The 26905-nt window shown below is 38.2% G+C and overlaps 1 protein-coding gene across 1 annotated transcript in view; it reads left to right on the top strand.

Moving 5' to 3' along the window:
* The window catches only part of HEATR1 (HEAT repeat containing 1), a 39716-nt gene extending 12818 nt beyond the window's left edge, over positions 1 to 26898 (top strand). The window contains exons 16-45 of the mRNA XM_082757190.1: positions 160 to 281; positions 779 to 976; positions 2165 to 2348; positions 2643 to 2791; positions 5624 to 5816; positions 6324 to 6496; positions 7322 to 7489; positions 8387 to 8629; positions 9355 to 9486; positions 10067 to 10173; positions 11269 to 11412; positions 12200 to 12318; positions 12602 to 12723; positions 14072 to 14200; positions 14647 to 14877; positions 16812 to 16938; positions 17790 to 17956; positions 18514 to 18560; positions 18996 to 19119; positions 20031 to 20171; positions 20386 to 20675; positions 21340 to 21490; positions 21804 to 21962; positions 22729 to 22863; positions 23079 to 23183; positions 23277 to 23445; positions 24178 to 24332; positions 24688 to 24846; positions 25547 to 25655; positions 26063 to 26898. Of these exons, the coding sequence (XP_082613316.1) occupies positions 160 to 281; positions 779 to 976; positions 2165 to 2348; positions 2643 to 2791; positions 5624 to 5816; positions 6324 to 6496; positions 7322 to 7489; positions 8387 to 8629; positions 9355 to 9486; positions 10067 to 10173; positions 11269 to 11412; positions 12200 to 12318; positions 12602 to 12723; positions 14072 to 14200; positions 14647 to 14877; positions 16812 to 16938; positions 17790 to 17956; positions 18514 to 18560; positions 18996 to 19119; positions 20031 to 20171; positions 20386 to 20675; positions 21340 to 21490; positions 21804 to 21962; positions 22729 to 22863; positions 23079 to 23183; positions 23277 to 23445; positions 24178 to 24332; positions 24688 to 24846; positions 25547 to 25655; positions 26063 to 26151 (4541 nt within the window). The 3' untranslated portion in view covers positions 26152 to 26898. The remainder of the gene's footprint in view (positions 1 to 159; positions 282 to 778; positions 977 to 2164; positions 2349 to 2642; positions 2792 to 5623; positions 5817 to 6323; positions 6497 to 7321; positions 7490 to 8386; positions 8630 to 9354; positions 9487 to 10066; positions 10174 to 11268; positions 11413 to 12199; positions 12319 to 12601; positions 12724 to 14071; positions 14201 to 14646; positions 14878 to 16811; positions 16939 to 17789; positions 17957 to 18513; positions 18561 to 18995; positions 19120 to 20030; positions 20172 to 20385; positions 20676 to 21339; positions 21491 to 21803; positions 21963 to 22728; positions 22864 to 23078; positions 23184 to 23276; positions 23446 to 24177; positions 24333 to 24687; positions 24847 to 25546; positions 25656 to 26062) is intronic.
* Positions 26899 to 26905: the final 7 nt, after the last annotated feature.

The following is a 26905-nucleotide window of genomic DNA, read 5'->3' as shown; positions in this document are numbered from 1 at the left end:
TAAGAGCGCAAATAAAATTGTTTAAAAAGCTCTTTGAAAGAATAAAGTTGTATAGTATTTTACCGACTGTTTATAAATATTACTGAGCAGCCAGTGAGATTTGTATACCTGTGTTCTCTGATTTACTCTTTTTTTTTTTTTTTTTTTCCATTGGAATAGCTCTTCAAGCAGCAATTAAATCTAGCAAGCCTGCAGAACTGATTGGAGCAATCAACAAGGAAATGATTCTGTTGTTTTCTAAAAACATGACTTCAGGGGACCCTTCCCTATTATTGCAAACAGTATGTGCGCCATGTTTCTCTAACCTTAATTTCCAAGTGGTAATTAGTAGAAAAGATGTTGAACTTCATATGTGTTGTTCATAGTATTATTATGTCATTACCAAGCTGCTACGGAAAGTATGCATATTGCATCTAAGAAAAAAAAAAAACAGTACAAGAGAGATAAAAGACATTTCTGTTTTAATATAAGGAAAAGAAGAAGTGAAGCCATTACCTATTTGTAGAAATTATTGGTGTAACCAAATTGCAGGAATTTTAGGTTTCCTGGAACAAAAAAAAATAAAATAAATAAAAGTACCTATGGATAGTTCATAGACACAGATGCGTGTGTGTTCCTAGGTTCCAAAGGGTACCATTATAGCAGACAGTAATGTGTTACCAATGATAGCAGGTAATAAGGATTTAATTAGACATGCAAATGAAACGCTATATAGTCATAGCTAAGTCTCACTATCTCACAGACTTTTTGTTGTTTTTCATGCCCTTCCATTTCCAAGGTTGATGATCTGATACTTGTTGCTGAAACAGAATCTGACAACGTGAAACAGAAAGTAACTGCTCATATAATTGGTTCCGTGCTTGTTCAGTGCTGCTGCGGTTCACAGATGAAGGAATGTTATTTTTCAGTGGCTATCAGAGTCTTCCGATTCTTGGATGAAAAAATACGAAATCTCAAATCTTGTCATCCTGCAGAGGTGAGATGTAAACAGTTAGGAGAGGGCAATTTCTTTGTAATGGAGAAATGTCTTCCATCAGAGGAACAGGCAGCTTACAAGCCTTGAGGAGGACTGAAAATCTTACCTTTGTTTCTTTTCAAAGCTGCGTAGTTGGCAACAGTAATCAAAGTTGCCGCTAAGAATTTCTCTTTTATTTTACCGCTTTGGTGAGTCCATGTTAAAAAAAATTAAGAACTGCAGTGCTTTAGCCTAACATCCCACCAAGTAATTCAGTGTGTCAGTACTTTGAGCTTGGCACCAAGTTTGGGGCATTTTTGCCAGCTACCTTGTGGCATCATGTGTTATTGTTGAGCTTAGGAATGCCAAATTTTTCAGTTGTTGAGTAAAAAGTTTGGTGACTTGTTCAATATGGGAAAGAAGGACATACAGCTAAGTATAAAAAAGAGCTTATATTAATTTCAGCTTCATGCAAGTCTTTGGAACAATATTGAAAGTGTTGCTCCTTGGTATATTGCACAGCTCCATAAGCAGTTGTATTGACATTTGTTGGGAGATGACACAGGTACAAGGAGGAGCCATCAGGCAGGAATGATGTTCAGAAGAGTATTTCTGCATCTTTCTGCTTTTATTGTTTTGCTTTATTTTTAAGCATATTTCCCATATAGGTTTGTTGTTCTTATTGTTGTTTATTTATTTAACAATGTTAAGAGTTCGTTTTTTTTCTTGTGTAAGAAACCTAGGTGAGCAGGGCTGTATTTACTTGTGTGCACTTCCTTGCATACATCTGTAGCAATACATGGTAATTGTCTATTCTTACTTCAGATGATTCCATCAAAGGGTTTTTATTTATAAAAGTATCTGAAAGATATGGATTATGTTTCCCAAACAGAGCTAGATGAAAGGATGAAACTGAACGTCCACAGAATGCTCTAACTCTTCATCTCTTTGAAGAAATATTTTAGGTGGAATTTTATTGTACCCTTTTGTTACTTTGCTTATGTATACTCTTAATCATGGCTTTAAGAGCAATTAGAAATTTTTAAACTGCAGATGCAAGTTTAAATGTAAAATGAGAATTGTAATTCACTTCATAATGATACCTGTTTTGAGGTTAGGAATGTAAAATCGCTGAACTTTAGTGCTAGATTCTGTCTTCAGTTGGATGAGATTATGACACTGTATGTTTCAATAAATTTTTGTTCACAGGAAACTCCCTCAAATTGGTCTATTGAAACAACACAGGGAAGTTTGGTGCCAATGGACTTGTTAACTGCATATATAGAAAAGCTCGATAATGACCAGACTGTTGATGCAGAGGAGTCTGCTATGTTTGTGTTTTTATTGAAAAGTTTTATTCATCACCTAAAACCTCCTCCATCCTTTCCAAAAGGTGGGTGTTAATGTTTTGAGTTTAATCTATTATACAACAATTTGAAGTTAAGGAAAGCGGGGAGTTTTTGTGTGTTGGTTTGCATGCTTTAGAGGTTTTTGGAAACAAGCAAACCTTGCTGTCCTAATCTTCTTCCACTGTTGATATTGTGTGGAGATCTGTAAAGATGTCTTGTGACCATGAAATCAGTAAAATGTATTGTCTTACTTCAAATAAAGGTGTTTATTTTCTTTTTGTTCCTGAAGTTTTTCATATGTATCCACTGTGACTGATTTATAACTTTTTTTTTCTTAGAACAAACTTGGTGGAATCCTGAATCTTTGAATCAAGATAGCCAAAACTACCTGCACCTCCTTTTGGGGCTATTTGACCTTCTTGTCTGTGGAGCTAGTGAGGGAGGCAATGTTGTTCAGTACAGAGCATTGATGAATCTCTTACTTAAGGTATTATTTTCATACTTATTTTCTTAATTATTGTTCTGAGTTACTATTCATCAAATGTTATGCAGAAATACAAAATTTTAGAGAAAGGTGAGAAAAACTGAGTATTGATCATGGAATACTGCTTGTGCCTCTGCTAGTGCTATGAGCAAACATGAGTTTAAGCTTCAACTGGTTAGTTGACCTTAACTGAATGTGGTAGGAAACTAGAGTAAAAATCAATAAATGTTGAGGCAAATCAATAAAAGTTGAGGCAAAGCTAGAGCTTCTGGTACTACCTGAGAGCAAAGCAAATGGTTACTCTGAAATTTGTTAGCTTTTAAGATTAAAAAATTAAAGAACTTCTGGAACACAGTGCATGTTTAGAAGGGAGATGAATGAAAAGATGGTAGGAGAGACTACAGAAAGTTTGTGGGATGAGGTTAGTGATGTCTTTAGTATTTTTAGTAATAATTTGCTTCTTTCACTTCTGAAGTACTGCTTACCTCTGATTTTGAGGGTGGATAGTTTGAAAAAGATAAGAATTATTAATTATTTTTGCCTGCTCCAGAGTAGTTAGTATAACTAGAAGCTAGATCTTGGTGGAATCCTAGAAAAGAGAGTAGGCTAGAGTATATCATAAGCTCTATCATTTGTTCCTGCAAGCTATGTTCAGTCTTCAGGATGCTGAGTGGGCACTCCTGTTTGATGAATAGAGATCTCTTAGGATTCCAAAGAGCATTTTACAGACAGAAAAAGTGCTACCTATTGCCAGAGTGTATGGTAAATAAGTGATTGTTAATTGATTTGGGAGACTATTAGAAGATAATGTAACTGCTTCAATATTAGAAATTATCCTCGTTGAACTTCAGACAGGAGCAAGGCTGAGATAATTGGATGTAGATGTGTGAAAAACTGAATTGAATCTTGTGGAGCAACTACTTGTTGAAGAGGTAGGGGGATGGAGACAGGACTGGGGAGATTATCTGGCCTGTATCTGAGATGGTCAGTGATCCGTGTATGATTCAGGGTTTGTTTATTTTGGTTTGTGCTCTATTATTGTAATGTCTATACATCAAATCCAGGACAAATTCTAAAAATAACATTTAGTGTGAATATTCAACACAGAAAGCTGTGCCACACAGTGAAGTTAAATGCTCAGTCCTAAGACAGTAGCTGATAGAATTCTGAAAAATCTTTCAGTTTATACAAGTGATGAAAAAAACAGGCATTACTTCCTTAGAGCACTTCTAAGACGAGGGAAAGGCTGTGGATGTGGTCTACCTTGACTTCAGCAAGGCTTTTGACACCGTCTCCCACAGCATTCTCCTCAAGAAACTGGCTGCTCTTGGCTTGGACTGGCGCACGCTTCGTTGGGTTAGAAACTGGCTGGATAGCCGGGCCCAAAGAGTCGTGGTGAATGGAGCCAAGTCCAGTTGGAGGCCAGTCACTAGTGGCGTCCCCCAGGGCTCGGTGCTGGGGCCGGTCCTCTTTAATATCTTCATTGATGATCTGGATGAGGGCATCGAGTGCACCCTCAGTAAGTTCACAGATGACACCAAGTTAGGTGTGTGTGTCGATCTGCTCGAGGGTAGGAAAGCTCTGCAGGAGGATCTGGATAGGCTGCACCGATGGGCTGAGGTCAACTGCATGAAGTTCAACAAGGCCAAGTGTCGGGTCCTGCACCTGGGGCGCAATAACCCCAAGCAGAGCTACAGACTGGGAGAGGAATGGTTGGAGAGCTGCCAGGCAGAGAAGGACCTGGGAGTGATGGTGGATAGTCGGCTGAATATGAGCCAGCAGTGTGCTCAGGTGGCCAAGAAGGCCAACAGCATCCTGGCTTGTATCAGGAACAGTGTGACCAGCAGGACTAGGGAGGTGATCGTCCCCCTGTACTCAGCTCTGGTGAGGCCGCACCTCGAGTACTGTGTTCAGTTTTGGGCCCCTCGCTACAAGAAGGACATGGAGGTGCTCGAGCGGGTGCAGAGAAGGGCGACGAAGCTGGTGAGGGGCCTGGAGAAGAAGTCCTACGAGGAGCGGCTGAGGGAGCTGGGCTTGTTCAGCCTGGAGAAGAGGAGGCTCAGGGGCGACCTTATCGCTCTCTATAGGTACCTCAAGGGAGGCTGTAGCGAGGTGGGGGTTGGTCTGTTCTCCCACGTGCCTGGTGACAGGACGAGGGGGAATGGGCTTAAGTTGAGCCAGGGGAGTTTTAGGTTAGATGTTAGGAAGAACTTCTTTACTGAAAGGGTTGTGAGGCATTGGAACAGGCTGCCCAGGGAAGTGGTGGAGTCACCATCCCTGGAAGTCTTCAAAAGACGTTTAGATGGAGAGCTTAGGGATATGGTTTAGTGGGGACTGCTAGTGTTAGGTCAGAGGTTGGACTCGATGATCTTGAGGTCTCTTCCAACCTAGAAATTCTGTGATTCTGTGATTCTGTAATATAAACATGACTGCCACTCAAAAGAGAAGATGAAAGTTCTTAATTTTGCTCTATTTTGCATATAACCATTTTCATGCTCAGTTAACACATTATAAAAATGTTCATACGGATGTGGATTTGGTCTGCAATGAAGGAAACATATACTTTATTTGTGTACCTATAGATTATGTGTTGTCTGTTCAACTAAATAAGCAGTTTGTCGAGAAACACATGGACTTTTTTATGTATGCAAGTATTGTCATCAGAATAAGCTCGGTAACGTTTTCTTCCCAAAAGAACACTGTTTCTGACTCTAGTTTTCTCCTGTGTGCTTCTTCGGTTTGGGTGGTTTATCTGATGTGAGTAGTGGTTTGCCAAATCAAGGCTGTCCTGACCAACTGTTCTTTTTTTCTTTTTCTCTTTTATTTACATGTAAGGTACATGTAAAGGATTCAGAAGTTCTCTTCAAATTCTTTTCAATTTTATGGACTTACAGCTTTAACCTTTCAAATCATCTGAATTATGAAGTCAATGCAATGCTGCAGACTCGAGCTTTATATATTGGCTATGCAGTGCTTGTATCTCAGACATACCAAAAGAAGAAACAGCTACTATCACCACCATCTCCAGGTGAAATAGAATCTATTCATCTCTTAACTTGAGGCTTAATGACAGTATGTTTTAATTTCATATCATTTTTCTCTATTTCATACCGTGGAGGGTTATCTCTAATAATTTATGTTTAGCTGTACTAGGCTGAGATAGATCTTCTTGCTGATTCACTGCTGCAGTTGGTAGCCCAATTTTGGAAGCAGTTGAAACAGCTTTTATTGTTGTACTTTTTTTAATTTTTTTTAAATCTTAAAGGTTTTAAAAACCAAGGTCCTATGCTGAATAAGTCAGTTATAGCATCTTTCTTTCTGTGCATTATAAACATGTGGAAGGGCAACAGTGAAGGAATTCAGAGCCACGAATATGTGAGGTTCATGTTGTCTTTGTGTAGTCTAGATGTTTATAGTGAAAAGAGATGACTTTTAAATTCTAAATTAATTTTGATGCCTCCTCAGGACAGATACAGTAAAATTCTGACCATGGAATTCTGCTGTCTTTTCCTCCTTTCCCTCACTCTTTTTACAGTGGTGATATCTCTGCTCGTTAATTTGGGTAGTCCTGTGAGCGAAGTTCGAAGGGCTGCTCTCAATTGCTTCCACTCCTTGAGCAGGGTGAAGGAGTCTTTATTTCACCCTATTTTTCAGCATCTGGTGCAAAAGACAGAAGAGATCATATCTGACCCTACATACATAACACAGGTATTTGTGCTGTTAAGGTGTGCTTTGATACAAGTTCTGTTAGCTGCTGTGAGCTGTGATGTAAGGTAATTGGGTTAGGGAGTACTTAAATAAACCGGACATGCTTATGTCCATGGGGCCAGACGGGTTGACCCACAATGCTGAGGGAGCTGGCTCATGGCACTGCAAGGCCATTCTTAATTATCATAAGAAGAAAAAAAAAAAGGTCACAGCAATTGGGAGATGTTCCCCAAACCTGAAAGCAAGCAAATATCACTTCTATCTTCAGGAAGTGTGAGAAGGATGAGGCAGAAAACTACAGAATGGTCAGCCTCACATCAGTCCCTAGGAAGGTGATGGGGAGGAGCAAGCATTGATTTATGAAGGGGGAAGTCGTGTTTGACCAACCTGATAGCCTTTTATGATAAAGAGAAGAGCTTTGTAGACAAAGGGAAAACAGTGGATGTTTACCTTGACTTTAGAAAGGCTTTTGACACTGTCCCACGTAACATTCTCATAGACAAGGGAGGTACACTGAAAAATGGCGGAACAGCCAGCATGGGATGTTGTGATCTGTGGCACAATGTGCCCTGGGAGGCAGGTCCCTAGCAGGATTCCCCAGCTGTCAATACTGGGGCCAGTACTGTTCAGTGCCATCATTAATGATCTGGATGATGGAACAGAGTATACCCACAGCAAATTGAGATACCAACTCATGGTTTATTTGCAGGTAAACAATTCAGTTTATATCTGGATTGCATTATTACAAAAGCAGTGAATAAATGTTGTTTTAAGGCACTTTTACTGTAGGGAAAGAACTTTATTTTCACTTTGTTACTGAACTAGATCATGGCAACCCTATTTGAGGAGCTTGAGACACAACCAAAACAGAAATCCCAGAAGAAAAAAATGTCAGAAGCTTTGGAAAGCATACTCGAATGTGTACAAAACCCTCTTTGCCCATCATATGTCGCAAGAAGCTTAATGAAAATTCTTCACGAAGTCCATGGTGAGGTGAGTCCAGCCATTATAGTTTTACACTTGTTCTGTCAGTATTGCACTTAAATGAAAAGCAGAAATCATGTCATTTAATAGTAATGCTGTTAAGTAACTTCATAATTTATAGATTGTTAAGCATTAAGTTGACACTTCGATAGTAAGCAGTCATGCTGCAAAATATGATTTAATGAAACACAAAATATTTTCATACTCCATCCAGGAATGTATGGGATACTGTGCTGGAGTTGTTAAGGAAACTCCTTAAGGTTACTGAAAAGCTTCAGAAGAAGGTTCTTCCAGAAGAAATTGATTGTCTTGGCTAGGTATCTGTGAATAGAGTTTTCTGTACAGAATTGTAACATAATAGGAAGTACTATTTATTTAAGTAGTTTTATGTGTACATACTAACCTCATTTTATCCTAGTATACTCAGAATTCCTATTCTCTGAGTGATGGAAAATACAAGAGTTTATTGTTCAAAAAATGAATGAAGTTACGAGTTTTTGTGGTTTTTTTTCAGTTGTATGTTTCTTGAAAGGATTGTTCGTTGTATAGAGGATGAGTGTTCTTGCCCCGTGCTCAGGTTTTGTAGGAGACAGTAGTCATAAATAATTAAAAAAAAAAAAAAAAAAAAAAAAAAAAAAAAAAAGCCTTCCTTACTTTAAAAACATGAAATACTACCTACCCATCAAAGGAGAAATAGAACAGTAGCTGATGAGGAGGTACTTGTGGTAACATGACAGTAAGTCTTGTATTTTTCTTCTTTAATAGCTGTTGCATAAAGTACAGTAGGAAATGTGGTACTAGAGAGGGAACAGATGTTGCAGTAAAATGAAGCTGCACTACTGGAAGCTTGTTAAAACAAGAATGAATAAAAAGCAAACTGTTCTTACAAATTTTCTCTGTTTGCAGATAATTCTTTCTCACCTCTTGCCTGCACTAGACCGGTTGCTTGAGAAGGTCTCGAAGGAACCTGAGACAATGTTAAAAGATGAAGCTGTTTTCCTGCATCTCATACTTGGGAAGTTTAATGAACATTCAGCAACCCTCTTGTGCAAGAATCAGCAGAGTTTGGATTTATTTATTAAAAGTCTACATGCTGCCAAGAAAATCTATGAAGAAATTCCACCTTTCCAAATTACAGCACTTGGGCAGGTATGGTTTTCTAAAAGATTTTTAATTTGCTTTTGTGCTTACAGCAAATAGCAGTGTGTAGAATTGTGTATGCAAGGAGTCCGTAGTTTTTGCCTTTTCTTTCATTACAATTTTTCAAGGTCTCCACAGAATCTTTGAAACAGCTAAACAGGCTGCAAAGCTCTCTTAAACTTCTTAAACTTCACAGAAGGAGAAGTCACTGCTTGCTTCTTATCATTGTATTTGCATGCAGGTAGATACCTGTGTGATTGCCTGCAGGTACTGCTGTTCCACTGTTCTTTTCTTTGTTAGTTGTTCAGGATCTTTACTTTCTGCTTTTCTTCTGAGGAAAATATGTTAAGAAAATACAGTAGGTGACAAATAGTCTCATTTGCAGGAGGCTACAAATTCATGCTTTCTAATAGTCCAATACTTTAAAAATGAATAAATAAATAGAAGTCTAGCAACAGGAGGTATGTTCTCACCATCAGGCAAGGCATTTAGAAAAATTTTAGGAACCAATATGTCTGATGGCTATTTCAGAAGTATGTGCTTTATATCTAAGGATTTTAGCTGTATCCAAATAGCTAGTTAGTATGTACATTTTTACTATGTATGTTCATATACATTTGTATGTTTGTCTGGGTGTGTCATACATAATCTGACATATACCCAATGTCAATTTCTTGTGATTTTGTTACTTTCTTAGAGTAAACATCTCTCTCCTTTCTTTTTCCCCTTTGTAGATTACTAAACCATTCTTTGCAGCTGTGTCAGACGGGATGGTGCAACAGAAGCTATTAAAAGTATTGTTTGACTTACTGCTAAACTGTAAGAACCCACTTTGTGCTCAGACAATTAGCAGTGTGTTTAAAGGGGTAAGTGGCAAACTCCAGAACACAGAAATATGTTCAAATGTTTTGCAGTGGTAGCATGCTGCTACACTGATTATTTATGTTCATTGTTTGTATGTAAGGAATTAGAAACTATTTGTCATATAGTTGCGTTAGTGGCATAAAAAGTTAAATGACTGCACCTTCTAAAAGAAGGTGTTTCTGTAGAAGCCATGCATCAGTTATTTGTTATTCTGTTAATGAATTCAGTAAAAGTCACTTCTTTCTGCTACATTGGTTTCAATTTTCTGGGTAAAAACTGGTTTTGTTTTGTTTTTTAAACTGTTATTAGAAGACTTTTCCTGAAATACATTCATTGTAGCTGTCATATAGCAATTTATTATTTTACTTGCACTTGAAATCACTTCCTCATTTTATTTGCTGCAAGAACTACATTTAGGACAGGCATTCAGAAATTAAGCTGATAAGACTTAAATAGATGGATTGTACACCCATATGTGCATGAAAGGGATGTGTTCAAAAAAAAACAAACAGCTGGAGGGGTCATAGATGTGTGGCGTGACACATTGTTCATGTGTAATTGAAGTATTGTTTTTTGTTTCAGATTTCGGTGTGTGCTGAGCAGATTGTCACAGAACTCGAGCCACCTGAGAAAACCAGAAATCTGACCACCGTTCAGCAAACTAGAAGGCAGAAAATGCAGCAACAGAAGTAAAATAACTAGAAATATAAAAATATTTTCTGTACAGTTTGAAAACACCTTTCATTTAGTACATTTCATAATTGGTATTGAAAGCACGACTATCTTTTTCTTAATTTTCTGTGTGTTAAAATAACTCTGAGCTATTTTCAGCAGCAGAAAAACAACCCATGTTGCTGTTTTAGAACAGATTAGTCCTAATTAAAAAAAAAAAATCCTCTTGTAGAACTTCTGATGTTGGCTTTTGGTTTTGTAGGTATTAAACTTTATTGGTAAAAAAAAAAAAAAAAAAAAAAATCGTATGGACAGCTTACTGTACACATGGCTAACCTAACGATGTACTTCCAAGTGTTGCTGTTAGTCAGCTGCAATAAGGTATTTTCTTTTAGTTAAAATGGAAATACAACCAAATTTTCAAGTCTTCATCTTGTTTCTTCTTCCTGTTCTCATAAGGAAGAAGCTGTTCCGTACACTGTACTTTTTTTTTTTTTTTTTTTTTTATCATCAGCTGTTGGACACTGTTGAAACAGGATTTTGGGTTGGTTTTCTTGGCATGACCTAGAATAACAGTTCTTATGTAAGAACATACATAAGAACTTGCTTTAGTTCACTTGACATTTTTTAATGATCTTGACTCATTAGATTGATCCATCAGAGTTTATGTACACACGTACATAGATACGTGTCCATTGCACTCATACTCAGTGGTTAGACAAATAGTAGTTCAGAAGGTGCAAGTTTCCTGAATGACAAGCAGATCAGAATTTTGGCAATTATTTAATAATAGTCATTTATTTTTTTCCTCACAGCAGTCTGCTTCATCATGTAGACTTCGTATACACAGAAGTTGTGCTATGCTTGCTTATTTTTTCGAGTTCAGTCTGGTTTTAATTTAATTGTTTAAAATGTTTTGCTGTTTCAATCAAAAGTCCACATATTGCCACCTCCCAGGAGAAGCAGTAAAGGATATTATTTGAAAGAAATACTTTTCTTTTTTACTTACATATCTGTTCCCTGAAACACTGTAATATTTACTGTAGTATTTTATTTGCAATTGTATATCCTGATCGTATATCCTGATTATATGTCCTGTCTTACCTTTCTAGAAAGCCACAAGATGCAGAATTGGCACCAGAAATGAGCCACTTCAGCTGGCAGAGGGTTATGCTCATTCTGGAATTACTGCAGCATAAGAAGAAACTGAAACGTCCACAGGCACTTGTGCCTGCACTTTTTAACCTGCTGAGCCGGTAATTTTGCCTCTCTAAAACATGAGTCTTTGAGCATGCTCTTCTGCATCAGATATTGTAAAGCATTAAAATGTGGGCTGCTTTCTCTCTGCTTCATTTCCAGGTTCTGTAGCTTGTTTTTTTTTGTGGTTTTTTTTTTTTTTTCCTCTACTTCTTCTACTTCTTTTAGGTAAATCAGATATATATCAGATATATATATATCTATTTATATCAGGTTTATAAATCTGATATAAATAGATTTATATAAATCTGATATAAATAGATTTATATCAGATATAAATAGGAAGGGAATGGGAGGTAAAACAATGTGGTGAGCTCCTTGAGATGGTTATCTGTTATCTAGCTTTTTATGTGAAGACTTTGTTTCTCAGGTTCTTGGGAGTGTTAAGAAGGATGACACCTGTGGTAAAACTGACACAAATGACAGGACTTACCTTTTGCAGAACTATTATAAAATACCTTGAGCTTTAAAATTCCTCCCAAAACATTGTAGAACTGCCTTCAACCAGTGGAACCTGAGAGAAGTATTGCTCTTCATGTCAACCCTATATTCAGGCAGTTACTAAAGGTTGTTTTGTGTGTTGTTTGTTTGTTTGTTTTTGCTTATGTCTTTGTGTAGACTGGCAATCGTATGTCAGGCTATCATCTGATACTCCTTATAGCACTTTGATAAATGTCTTTTATTAGACAAGCTGATGTGTTTGAAACCAAAAAAGAAGAGAGACTTATAAATGAAAGCACTTACCTTCTTTTTCAATCTCTCTTCAATTTCTTCCTGAATGTATAGGTGTCTGGAACCTCAGGCATCGGAAGAAGAAAATATGGAATATACAAAGCAGTTGATCCTCAGCTGCCTGCTAAACGTCTGTCAGAAATTGTCTTCAGATGGTAGCAAAGTACCAGCAGGTAAAAATTGCAGACTTATTTCTTGGTACTCTCACCAGTACAGTCTCTAGCTTTTTTCTTTTTTGAGTCTGCATTGTGTTGAAGAGAGATAGCTTACCCTGTAATGTATACAAGCTCGTCCTACTAATTGTGGGATTTTGTTGTTGTTTGTGTGTTTTGTTTTTTTTTGTTAGATCCTTTAGGTATGGTCTGCAAATTGAAGCCATTGCTTGAGTGTACTCAAGTTTATTCCTGCATAATTTACCATTAGGGTATATATTAATTAACTTTTTTTTGCTTGCAGATGTCCTTGATAAAGAAAAATTCAATGTGGAACTGATAGTTCAGTGCATCAGGGTATCTAAAATGCCCCAGACACATCATCATGCACTGCTTCTCCTTGGTGCCGTTGCTGGCATGTTTCCTGTAAGTAGTACCTGAAGATACAGAGTTTTTCTATTGGAAGAACTTTCCTAAAAGGAGCAAGAGGCAAAATTTACAAGTTCTCTGATGTTTTAGGGTCTTCTACTTTGTTTTAAAACAAACCTCTGTATTGATAGTTTGGTCATGTATCATTTATGATTTGCAACGAAGAGGGTTAGAAATGGAAAGAGCTTTCTAACAACAGCTCTGCCTCACCTTTAAATTCTCTGTTCTGGTACATTGTTTCTTCTTTCTCTTCCTTTTCTATGAAGGAGAGAGCATCCAACCCAGTAATATATGTATTCTTACAAGTTTGTATCTCATACAATGAGAAATGTAGTTGATGATGCAATCAGGTTTGCTCTGATTTTAATTGACCATAAGCAGGTCTTCTCTTCTATGGATTGAAATTTGACAGTACTCTTTGAAGTACAATTCTTTTGCTCTGGAATTGTGAAAGCAGCAAAATGTACACAAATGTATCAAACTCAATTTGCATCTTTATCTTTACCTGAGTGCTTTCTCCACACATTTGGAGTGCTACTTTTTCCCCCAGAGTCAAAAGAGATGTTCTTGACAAACTTTTGGAGGGTTTGAGTTCGTTTTTTTTTATTTTGGTGATTATTTTTCTTTGTCACCATCTTACTACTATCACCTACTGTAGAGCTAAGCTTTTATTACACATTAATATTCACTGTGACAGGGTTTTCAATTTCAGTATAAAGACAAATATTTGGTAAAAGTCTTATCTTTCTCTTTATATCTATAACGCTGCTTTAGGTCACTAAACCTAAATGACAAACGTAGCCATATCTGGGACAAAATCTAGGAATCTAATTCTTGAGCCAAGTGACACAACTAATTCAGCACTCTCGAAGTAATATTGTGATTACAATCTAGCCAAAAAAGGCCGAAATGTTAATATCAGTACTGCTGCTTTCTATTGTATCACTGTACATGTTTCAGAAATATAAAGGAGGGGGGCTGTGTAAGAGCTGGAAATCTCCTGAAGGCTGGTTTTGCTTGTCATACTACTGTAGCACTGGGTTGAAGAATGCAGAGCATATGATGAAACTCAACTGTCAGTTTCCACTCTTCAGTTATTTGCTTGGAAGTCAATCTCGTTCTCTAAGTAGTATTTAGAACTGTAACAATAACATATAGTGTCCCTTAAGACTACTTGATATGTTAAAAATAAGTTTAGTGGCAATTTTGGGAACATAGCAATGATTCTCATTTTCTTATATAGGAATCTAGTGATGTTTGTGGTAGTGAGAGATGCCTTAAGGTACAATGTACTGTGCAACTCTGTTTAAAAAACAAACTAATCTCATCTGTCTTTTTATTCCAGGATAAAGTTCTCCATAACATTATGCCCATTTTTACATTCATGGGAGCAAACGTCTTGCGTCTGGATGATACTTACACATTTCAAGTAATAAATAAGACAGTGCAGATGGTTATTCCTGCTCTTATACAGGTAAATTTGTCTATACAATGAAAAGCAGTAGAATAAATGGTTTGGAATATTGGTAATAGAATATGTTTGTATCCAATTCTAAGATTACTTTTAAGTAGCTAGATAATAAATGATATATAATAAATATGTTAACAAACTACTCATCCAATCAACTGAATTTATCAAAACTATTGCTTTTTTTAATCGTACAAGCAACTGCACTTCGTAAAAGGTTTAGGAAAATAGTACCACAGTTGTACCTAAAGCGGATCTAAAACATACTTTGTGTTCTAGTTTTTTACCATAGAGACAGCAGGCAAGTTCAATACTATAACAAAATTTCTTTCAGTTTATACTTGTGGCAATACTGGTATCAGACAAACAGCACTTTCTCTCACCTGCTGGATTTACAGGAAAGAACTTGTTTGTGATAATCTGTTTGAACTGCTGTACCTGTACTTAAATAGGCTGAAGACAGCGACTTGTCAGAGTCCTCAGGAAGTGTGGAAGAGGTGGTGATAAAAATCATTCGTGTGTTTGTGGATGCCTTGCCCCACGTGCCGGAGCACCGCCGCCTGCCCATCCTGACCCAGCTGATAACTACAGTGGGAGGAGACAGGTTCCTCTGGGTTCTCCTGGTGCTGCTATTTGAGCAGTACGTCACCAAAACTGTGACTGCAACATCAAGCACAGACAAGGTTAGACTAGTGGGGTTGACCTTTTCCTCAAAGACTGATCTCCTTTCTGTTCGTAGTCATTCCTTTAAGAAGGTGCAAGATAAGGCCTTATTTTACTCTAAAAGAAATAGTGAGCTCTGAGCTTGTACTTTAGCAGAACCTGGTGGTGATGTTGACTACATTTTGCATGGCAGATACGAAATATTTTTGTCCTTGAGCCTGGACATACTGTCAGATCATATTGTACAGCAGTACTTGACTTGAAAAGCTGATAGTCAAATGATGTAGTTCTTTAAAAAACATTTAACTGTGTTGAAACATAATTTTGGTCTTCCAACTATCAAGGTAAGAATTCTCTTATGCCCGAAATACGTAGAAGCTGTTGCTGCTTTAGTGTTGGCAGGCCCTGGCATTAGGTGAAAACATTGCTTATAGGTAAAACAAAAGGGATTACTAAAAGAACACAGGTGAGAAGATATGGTCTTTGCTATAATCTCTTGCTCGAGGTGCAGAAATCAGTGTTTCTATGCCTGCCTTGTAAAGCACTAGGAGCCCTGTGGTCAACTGAGTCAGCATGGTGAGCTGGAGGCTTTGGTTGGTTTAGGGCTGTGCCTTTGGACAAGAGCCAGAGCAGATCCAAGGAAAGCAGCAGTTTAGGTTCAGCCCTCTTGGCAAACAGCAGTCATGGGGGCACAGTTCTGGGCCAGAAGGCAAGCATGTCCCATGCAGCCTCCTTGCAGCAGTGAGTAACAGACGGGTTTCACCCTGGCCAGGAGCCTGGAGCAGCCTCCTAGCAGCTGAGGCGCCTTGCTTCTTCATTGGGCTTCATTTTCTAGTTACAGCCTTTCAGTCAAGTCTAAAATCATTCATGGCCTTTCTTTGTGAGTATTCCTGTATATAATGATTTCTCATTACAATCAGAATTGACATGTAATGCCGTTTTGTGAGGTTGAGCCCCAAATGCTACGCTGTTTCTAGGTGGCTCCAGTCTTCTAAGTTAGCTGCCAGGCAGTTCTCTGATGTTTCTGCTGGAAGCCCTTTGACTTTGGATCCATTTTACTTTTGTATGTCTGTCTAAAGTTTGGATGTGATTTAAAGTTTAGGTGGTATATATCATTTTCACCACTTGATAAGATGAGGGGCAATGGCCTCAAGTTGCACCAGGGGAGGTTTAGGTTGGATATTAGGAAAAATTTCTTTACTGAAAGGGTTGTGCAGCATTGGAACAGGCTGCCTAGGGAATTGGTTGAGCCACCATCCCCAGAAGTCTTCAAGGAACGTGTAGATGTAGAACTTAGTAGCATGGCTTACTGGTGGACTTGTCAGTACTAGGTTAAAGGTTGGACTAGATGATCTTAGAGGTCTTTTCCAACTTGAATGATTCTATGTATGGAAAGATAACCCCCCATACTCTTCACAAATTACTGCTTTTCTGATTGATTAGAGGACATTTTTTATGTTAAATGTATGAAAGCTGCTAAAAATGTGGGAAAGAGCTAATTTCATGATACGGATAAGTATTTCTGAGCACTCTTACTTTTGTCTTATTTGACAAAATATCTGAGTAGTATGGGATACTACTCAGGTGTGCCAGTCCTGGCTGTCCTGTAGGATATCTTGAGTTATTCTTTTCATCAGGGTATGAAATGGCTAGAGACACCCCTAATGAAATGTGGATTATTTCACCATTACCTCACTAGCTGAGGTTTAGGGCAAATAGCCTATGCCAGAAGGTGAGGTTATTCCTGATGCTGTTTAGTAGATGGAGTGAGATGATATTTTCTCTCCCCACCCTCAGGAACTCTTAGATTCTCTCTGAGGCTTGCTGCTGTTGCCCCAGTGCTAACCCTGGCAGTATGCAGCTCCCCATGGCATGTTCACAAACTGACTGAGGAGTTTGAGGTCTTATTTTAATTCTTGAAATAAACGTTTCTCTCCTTTTAAACTATAAACAGGATGCTGTGCTGGAAGCAGACACAGAATTTTGGATTTCCATCTGTTGCGAATTTAATATACATTCACAGTTCCAGAGCATGATGAAAATAATCCACTACTTGACAGAGCTGCCAGAGAACAAAGAAGGTAACTGCAAAACAGAACAGCAAAAGTACATGAACCTCCCTTTACTCTTCTAGATAGAAACTGGGGGATACAGAATTGCCCTAATGATTTATTCCTCCCTGCCTTTTATAAAATGGTTAAGATATGTGATTACTTCTTTTTTGATGTACATTAATTATAGATTGGAGTGCTTAGAATCAAACAGCACTCCTCATTTAGAAGGTCCATTGAATCATTTAATTGAAATAAATAGCTGTTACTCATAGCAGATGAGATGACAGGGACTATCTGTTGGGGGAGTTGTTTGTACTTTGTTTGCTTTTGTTTTTTAAGGTTTCTTTTTTTTTTCTTCTACAATGTAGTGAAGCATTAACTAATTAATATGTTTTAATACTTTTCCAGTCTGTTATTTCAAAGAGCATTGAGAGGGAGGGTGTGGCTGGTTGTTTCTTTTCAAGAAAGGACTAGGTGGATTTGATGTTCAAATAAATTTTCTTAGCCAGGAAGGGCCTGGTAGTGACAGTGAAAGCACTTTTTCCAAGTATGTCACACAGTGTCTGTGGTCCTTCCTCTCAAGTCTTTCATGTTTGTAGCCAGTGTGCTATAGCTTTAGCTTCATGAAGATCCTTAACATAAAAACTGATCAGAAGCAAGGGCAGTGAAATGGCACTGCTGTTTTTGAGGCTATTGAAACAGAAAAATTATCTTTGTGGTTTTTTTGGTTGTTTTTTTTGGAACTTTGACATTATTTTGGATACAGCAGAATGATTGTCCTCAATAGCCACTTGACTGTAATTACACTTTTTCTGTAATCAGAAATCAAATGTCTTATTTTCATGTCTGCAAATTTGTTTTGGGAATGTTTTCAACAGATGATCCTGGCCCAAAAAAATCAAGAACATGCAAGACAAAGCTGAAAAATCAGGATGGGCAGCTTTTTAATGTGGAGTCTCACTCAGGCAAACAACTTCGACATTTCAAGTTCTTGTCAGTCTCCTTCATGTCACAACTTTTAACTTCTCAGAGTTTGGTGAAAAAGGTAATTACACTTAAACTGATCTGATTAAGTAACTGTGCCGTATGTAATAGATGAGGTTTAATTTGCTTTTTAGTATGATTTTATACTCAAAGAGGATGAAAGAATGTGCCATCCAGTATATCTTGCTGACACCTTTATTTACACAGCTTTGAAACCTTCCAGTAATGTTCATTATTTTATAATAGTGCCTTTCCAGATAGACTCAGTTTGTGCAATTGATGATTAGGTTAAAAAGAGAAATTCAGGCCCCAGTGAATTCCCACTGGCTTTATGGAGTCTGGGATTTCACTCAGTTTGTATAATCCAAGTTTGGAGTGAGACTCATACTATTAACTCCAAAAAAAATATATATTAATGTTAAAAATCTGGCTGTGGATCTAGCTGGAAGTGGTTTCCAGTATTTTGACTGAACATCATCTACCAACATGAAATGTTTGTTTGCTACTGTGACTGTACTGCATAAGGGTCTCAGATATTCTTCTATAACAATGCTAAATTGAAAATGTGAGGAACTGAAAATTTTCACAGTTAGCATTTTTATTCTCTTTCTAAACCAGATAGTTGAATGTGAAGAAACAGAAGAGCTACAGAAGTTGGAACAGAGGTATGCTTTATATCTGCTCCACTCCTATTTCTAGCCTTTATTGTAACCGGGGAATGTTTTTTTTGTAAGTGTAGTCCCATCAGAGTATTTTTTTTCCCAAATGTTTTCCAAGGATACTTTTAATATCCTCAGCAATGAGCAGTATTTATTATACACAAGTTACTTTTTTTACTTGGTCATAAATATGTTGCTGTTAGGATGAAATCTTTAAAATTATTCTAGATTTTTTAGCAAAATATATTGCTTCAATCGTAGGGAAATATATATATATGTGTATGTGTACATATATATATGTATATATATAGTCTCTCTAGTAGGTGTTTCATTTTCCTTTTTTGTTGCCGTTTTGTTTGTGAAATGCTATGCATTGTAGGAACCAAGTTGACTACTTTAGTGTCATTGTTACTTACTAAAAGATTCTTGCTTCCTGTCTAGGCTACTAGAAGATGTTCTTCACTATATAAACACTGTGGCATCCTCAGTGGAAGGAAATGCAGACAAGCCAACAGCCAAATTTTGGAGGGTTCTTCTTGGCAAGTCCTATGAAATGATGGATAAAGTAGGTCTCGTCTCATTGGCACTCTTGTTAACAGTGGGACATTCCTGCTTTATTTATTAATGCAATTAATAACCAATGTAGGATTTATTTTTTTTTCTGAATTAATCTTTATTGATTAATTAATCTTTATTAATTATTCTTTACCTGCTGCCTCATTGTTTGAGTTCTTCTAGCACTTTCAACAACTACATCTAACAGCTTAGACAGAACAAGCAGAAAAAAAAAGTCTGGAATGCTTTTTTCCTCTAGTGTGTGTTCTGCTGGCTGGAAGCAGTTGTTTCAGTAACCATGTGGTGGAGAACAGTGGCTTTTGGCAGCATTACTCCATGTTAAATCATTTTATGAGTTCACTAATGCTTATGGAGCTGCTATGTATTTCTATGTGGAATTTAGATGGAGAAAAATTGTTATGATTTTCTTTCTGATCTTTTTCTGATCAGAAGTGTACTTGTGGAATTGGATTGACTGTCTAGTAACATCAGTGGTGCTGTGAATCATAAGTCTTTTCAGTCTCTGTATGAACAGGTGGTATTATTTCTTTTGCCTGTGAAGCACATTCCAGTTTTCATGTTGTTTTTGCACAAGGCACCATTATAAGTATTTTAAGGGAAGGAAGGATAACTAACCAGTGTAGGCATGAGAAAAATGAAATTGCTGAGAAAATATTGAAACTAGTGGGTATTGGTTGGTTAGCAGCCAGCAAACATACATTAAGTACTATAACTGGAACCTCCTTTGGATTTTTTTGCCTGCCTCAGATACAGCATGGCTGGCCTATCCTCTCTTCTTTGATCCTGAAACCCGTGGGGAAAGCTGAGACGAATTCTGCCTGTCTTTATGGTGTTGTTAATGCTGTGTTTTATGGTGGTGTTAAGCCTTTATGGTGTTGTTTTATTTGTGATCTCTTGCAGGTCAACGCCTTACTGCCAACAGAAACCTTCATCCCTGTAATTAGGGGACTCATGACAAATCAGCTGCCATCTGTGAGACGTAAGGCAATGGACCTTTTGAACAATAAGGTACAGCAGCGCACAAGGTGGCAGAAGAGCCAGGTGAGGCTAAGTCATTAAACTCCGTTCTTTAGCAGAAATAAAGAGAGAGAGTGATGTAGAAGTGGTTTGCTCTGTGTAGGAATGTCAAGTATCAGTGTCCTCTGTCAGGCAGCTTTTGAGAGGGGTGGTTAGATGTAGGCTGCCTGCCCAGTTACCTTGCAGAGTCTGGGTTTCTAATTGTGTCCTTCAAGCGTTTGTTCTTTTGTCCTCCCAGATCCGGCAGCTCTTGGAGCTAGTTCCTGAGCTCATCGCAATTGTGCAGTGCAAAAGAAAGGAAGAGGAGGAGGAGCAAGCCATCAACAGGCAAACTGCTTTGTTCAGCCTCAAACTACTCTGCAAAGGTTTTGGCACAGAAAATCCCATGCCATTTATACCCGTTTTGAAAACTGCCATTGATCTGATTTCTTCAGAGAAGGAGGAAAAGAATGTGATGGGAAGTGCTTTCCTCTGCATAGCTGAGGTCACCTGTACGCTGAAGGCCCAAACAATCCCTCAGCTCCCAAGGTATTGTTGGATTCTTTTTGATAGAATCAGCAGCAGGAGAAAGTAATTATAATGAAAGGCATTACTGAAAGAAGGAATGCTGATGAAGGCTAAGTGGACAGTCTGACCATTTTTTTTTGTGTGTAGACAAGAATCGAGGTGTTTGTAGTGCTTCAAGTGCTATAGAACTGAGAAGCTAGTCGGCAAATTGCAGGAGACTTTTATAATTGGTACAGGTCATTATGGAACTGTGTGCTGCCCTGAAGGGAGATGCAGTCCTTATGGCTATAGAAAGTCAGACTTTTTTTCTTTTTACTGTAGAGTAGGTTGTAGTTAAAAACATGAGAACCAGTGCAGTGGGAAACACCGCGTGTTGCATTCTTTTATTCTGCCTATTCAGGAAGAATTCATGTATCTAACCTGTTGCTTTTAAGACTGTTTTATCTAATTACAAATATAAATTTCTCATCGTCATTAAATATTTCATCTAAATCTGTTCTTCATTATCCCTGGAAAAAAAATACAGCAGAAAAGCCCAGAATACTGAGTTTTCCCAAGTACACATGTAAAAATTCATGTGAAAATAGTCCCTGCAGGCCTAAAGGCAGGATTTTATGTGACTCGAAATGTTCCTCCAAATAATCAGTGGTTTCACCTCTCCGTATTTTTGCTTGCTTATTCACAGGCTGATGCCAGCACTATTGAAGACTTTAAAAAATAAGAAGGAGCTCATCTCCAATGAGATTTACTTGTTAAGTGCCGTGACTGCTCTGCTGAAGGTTGCAGAAACATTACCACACTTCCTTAGTCCTTATCTCATGGATTGTTTGCTGCAGGTGAGCCATCTGACTCCTGCAGATATGAAGGACTCCTACAGAATCTGCCCAGTGCAACAGCCCTAGTAGGGCAATTCTGACCTTCTGCCACTGATGTGGGCGTTTTTTCAGGGTTTGGTCTTCTGAAGACAGTGAAGCTCTGCACACAGACATCCTACTGTAATGTGTCCCAAGTGGTACATACAGCAAAATTCCAGTCTGACATTTGTAACAGACAACTATTATAAAATTTATAATAGTAATAATAATAATTCTTGAGTTAGGCAACTAAAACAACTTAAAGAACTTCATTTTTTTCTGGATTTCCTGATAGGTTGTCCGCCTGGAGAGGATTGTGGTTGAATTTGGTCCTTCTTCCCAGATAAGTGTACGTGTAACATCATTGAAAAGTATCCTAGCTACAAAGCTTGCTCCCAGAATACTCGTGCCTGCAGTTACTAAGTGCTACAGTGAAGTGGCAAATAACCGAAAGGTGAGAATTCTTTCATTCATTTGCATTGTAACTACAAATACGCTTTTCTTTTGTGGTGGGTTGACCCTGTCTGGCAGGTAAGCCCCCAACCAGTCACTTGCTCACCTTCCTGTTGTGGGATGGGGGAAAAAATTGAAAGTGAGAAGAAAAAAAAAAAGGGGGGTTAAAAATAAAAAAATAAAGGAGGTTAATAGAGAAGGAAGAAAAAAAAAGTAGTACAGAAACAGTCACTTGCCCCCAGCAGACAGATGTCTGGTCAGTCTCCAAGAAATGGCTGCCTTGGAGAAACTCTCCCCTCGTTTTATTGCTGAGCGTGATGTTACATGGTACGAAATACTGTGTTGGTCAGTTTGGGTCAACTGACCCAGCTGTGTCCCCTCCCAGCCTCTTGCCCACCTCCACCCTATTTACTAGGGCAGCGGAGTGAGAAACAGAGAACATCTTGACACTGTACAGTCACTGTTTAGCAACAGCTAAAACACTGGTGCATTATCAACACTTTTTTGATCACAAATCTAAAACACAGCATCATATGGACTGCTGTCCATTAACTCCATCCCAGCCATGACCAGTACAATCTTAAATTATCTCTTTTCTTTTATACTGCAAAAGTGAGTCAGGAAAACGTACAGCAAAAAAGTTCAGTTATTCTCTAGTATTTTCACGAGTAAATGTGAGAAGTGCAAAATCAGGTTCCCTTGTCAAGTTTCTCAGTTACTGTCAGTGTCACAGTTGTCTTTGTCTTGCTTTGCTTTTGTTCTGGCAGAACTGTGTGGGTCCCCTGATGAACATCCTGAAGGAGCACATTGTCGTTATGGAGAAGGATCACCTCATCTCCCATCAGTCTGAGCTGACAGCATTTTTCATGACAGCCCTGGACTTCCGCACAGAGCATGCCCAGGTAGCGTGTTTAGGGGAACAAACAGGCAGCTCAATTTCTCATGCTAATTCTATCAGTTATTTTTTGGGTATCAAATATTCTGTTCTGAAATTGTTCAAGGGGTTAGAAAATATTATGGTTAGGTACTTAGCCTGAAACAGAGAGAACTAAAACTTGCTTTGGAAGTTCAGATTCTTACATTTCAAATTTAGAATCATGTTTTTTAATTTTTACAGGATGATTTGGAGGAAGTTGGTAAGACAGAGACATACATTATTGACTGTCTAATAAGTATGGTTATGAAACTTTCTGAGGCTTCCTTCAGACCCCTCTTCTTCAAGGTAAGGAATTTAATGGTAATTCATCTGCACCAGCATCTTTGTATTCTCCAGTGCGCACACACAGGAATAAGCTAATTTGCATTTCACTTTCAGCTCTTTGATTGGTCCAAAACAGAGAGTACCCTAAAAGATAGGCTCCTGACATTCCATCGGTTAGCAGATTGCATTGCAGACAAGCTCAAGGGTCTCTTCACCCTGTTTGCTGGTCACTTAGTGAAGCCGTTTGCTGAAACACTGAACCAGCTCAACGTTTCAAAAACTGGTAAGTTTTAAGTTACTAACTACAGAGAAACGTTGACAGGCTAATTACAACTGCTGAAAGTTTCATCTTACAGCAATGTATTTCACAGCACATACCCCTCACTGCTCTCTCTCTTCTTTCTCTCATAAATAAGACATCTTTCTTATTCTGATGGAATCAAGGGATAATTTCCATCCATAGGCTCTGGACTGCCAGTACAAAGCTGAGACCACATGAAAACTTCCAGTGTCAGTCCTTGTGAGTTCCATGAGACTGAAATTGTGTGGAAAGAAGGTGACTTGCTTCTGGCAGTTGCCTGTCCTTACATATTTTTTCCATTCACTGACTTACCTGATGTGCCAACCTACTACTACCTGATGCATTCAGACTGTGCTTTCTTGGCAAAAACAGATACTATTTCTTTTGTATGGGAACTACTTCCCTATTGTATTTGTAGTGAGCTGCACAAATTCTTCATAGCCACAGGGATAGCGATGAACTTTCTGATAGCCTGTGACTATTCCCTTTTATCCCCAGCTGATTGTGAATTGCAGCAGCGGACCGGCTAGGGCATTAGCTAAAAGTCAGATAACATACAGCATCTACTTTATTACTCTGACTGACAACTACATAATTGATGTGCAGTACATCCCTCAGCTGTATTCACAACTAACAGCATTTCTAGCTTGTAGAGAAGTTGAGTATTTCCCATTTTTGTAAACTTTGTGTTTTCCCTCCTGTATTGATATATAGATGAAGCTTTCTTTGATTCTGAGAACAGCACCGAAAAGAGCTGCTTACTGTTGCAGTTTACCATGGACTGTCTGCATAAGCTCTTCCTGTATGACACCCAGAAGTTCCTGAGTAAGGAAAGAGCAGAAACCTTGATGATGCCTCTGGTTGATCAGGTATTGACAAACATAGAAAAGCAATTCATATCAAATATTTTTTCCATATGAGGATTTCTTTTAAAACTATCAATCCTCTCCTTTCACAGAAAGGGGAGAATTAATTCATTCTTTCAGCTACAGACAGTATTAACTGCTTCACCTGACGCTTTAGTTTACTGATTCTTTTATCATCTTTCTAAACTTCTTTACTCCACAAGGTTCATGCACATTACTCAACTCGTGCAGACCACTGCCCTCCCGCTAATGATCTTTGACCCATCTCCTGAGTACCTGAAAGCCTATGCTAGAAGCAGCATTTTTAGCTGGGTTTATCTGATCCTGGATCTGTCTGACAAGCATTTTGTTTCCACAGCTAGAAAATATGCTTGGAGGAGATGAGAAGTTCCAGGAAAGAGTGACAGCACACCTGGTACCCTGCCTAGCGCAGTTTTCAGTGGCAATGGCAGATGATTCTCTTTGGAAACCACTGAATTACCACATCCTGCTGAAAATGAGGCATACCTCTTCTAAGGTTGGGAGTTAATACAATCTGAACTGTTTTTTCTTTGTTGCATTAGAAAATGTTAAGTGTCCCAAAAATAGAAGTGGATTAGCTAACTCACTGTTAAAATACTAGCTTCTAAAGTTAGGATACTAGACCACTGATGTTTTACTACTCTACCACCAAGTTCCCAAGATGCATGCAATGCATCCGTCTGTTTTTCCTCTAAGCCATTAATTTTCTACAAGTAGATGTCTTCCATACTGTTGATTTTATTTTTTCGTTTGTTTGTTTGTTTTAGATTTGGTATTTGTTTGAATAGGAGCTAACCTGTTTGTACGTAAAGAAAAGGGTGCTTTAGAAAGTGTAAGATAGTTACTTATCAACTTTCAGACCTGTTTAATGTATAGAGCCTTGTCATGACCTATTTGACTGGTTACAAGTATTCAGGGGGAGTATATTTTTAAAGTAACTTAATATCTGGATTAAGATAGAGTAAAATAAAAAGGTAGTTGCAAGAAGCAGGTTATGTTGCTAGCAGTTAGCTGATAGAACAGTCTTTAAATTCCCTTTCCAATGCCACTCTGTTCCACTGTTTCAGCAGGACTTAACCCAGTACAAGTAAAAAAAAAAAAAAAAAAAAAAACTCCCCCTGAACACTTTGCTTCAGTAAGGAAAGCTAGTTTAAAAGTTACGCGTGTTTTAGGAGATTTTTCTTCTTTTGTTTTAGGTCCGCTTTGCAGCTCTGCTTGCTTTGCTAGAAGTTGCAGAGAAACTCAAGGAGAACTACCTGGTCCTGCTACCAGAATCTATTCCATTCTTAGCTGAGCTTATGGAAGGTAATACTCTTAAAATGGTCTTAGTGAAGGCAGACAAATGCCTATAAGCTAAAAGAACAAAGGCCACATAATTCAAAGATTCAGACAATATAATTGCTATAAATAATAAGAATTCATATATGATAGCTTCAGCTGTGCAGGATGGAAACTGAAATGGGTTGTATCCAAAACCCTCCTAATGTTCACCTAAATGACGGTAGCTTCTTCATTGTTCCATCCTGTGCGCACCCTCCCAGGCTGCGTATTTTAGATCAGTGGTACAGTATAAATAACTTGCGTAAGTCCTGAGTTGATGACAAAGGATTTTTGAACAGTAATTTCATACCTGGCATTTGAAGACAGTTCCAGCCTTGAGGATATCTTTGTAATAACTATTTATTTACTTCCTGCTTTGTTTCTTTTTCTAGATGAATGTGAAGAAGTTGAACAACAGTGTCAGAAAACAATTCAGCAACTGGAAGTCATTTTGGGAGAACCACTCCAAAGCTACTTCTAAGTTTATCCCCTTTGTTCTCACGTGTTGTCTGAATTGTTTTAACTACACCCATGCCATGCATTACAGGCAAATTGTCATACTAATTTTTATCAGATTTAAGATCTTAATTTTTTTTATTAAAAATATTGTATAAATCTGGCTTTATCATTTCTGGATCGGCTGGAAACTGGGGTTCATTTTATGCCATCACTTGATGGCATAAAACTTTCCTTAACTTGCTTTTCTCTGAACATTACAAATGAAGCGAGCTAAATTCAAGTTCTGATAGCTGAGCACAGAGTGACAACATGAAAGACTGCCCACAAACCCCGCTGTGCTGGGTTTCTGCAGTTCCTGTCTTAGTATAGAGGGTGTGCTGCTACAACATAAACGTGATACTTACTGGACGCATGCACAGCAATCCTGAGAATGTGCTTTTCTGTTATTTTTATGCACGTGAGAAATGAAGTCATTAAAGATTCTGAAAAGGAAGTAGCTACAAGATAGTCTAGAAAGAAGACAACTATATTCAGGTCAAACAATAACAATGTCCACATGAGAACACCTTGCTCAGCTTTTAGGTAAAGGCAAGGATGCCCAGGTGGTAAAATTGCCATAACGAAGTAGGAGCTGCCTCCAGGCTCCTCTGTTAAAAAGAATCAGCCAACTGCATTTATCGCTAGGGGATATGCACAGCACAACAGCGGCCTGAAGGCTGTGCCATACGAGTGGCACCGGCAAGGCCTAGGCCTACCTGGCTTAACTGCAGTTCACT

This window comes from Aythya marila (genome assembly GCF_965140915.1).
Source record: "Aythya marila genome assembly, chromosome: 3".
NCBI classification, from domain to species: domain Eukaryota; kingdom Metazoa; phylum Chordata; class Aves; order Anseriformes; family Anatidae; genus Aythya; species Aythya marila.
Note: the sequence above shows the minus strand (reverse complement) of the source record. Positions and strands in the feature narration are given on the sequence as shown.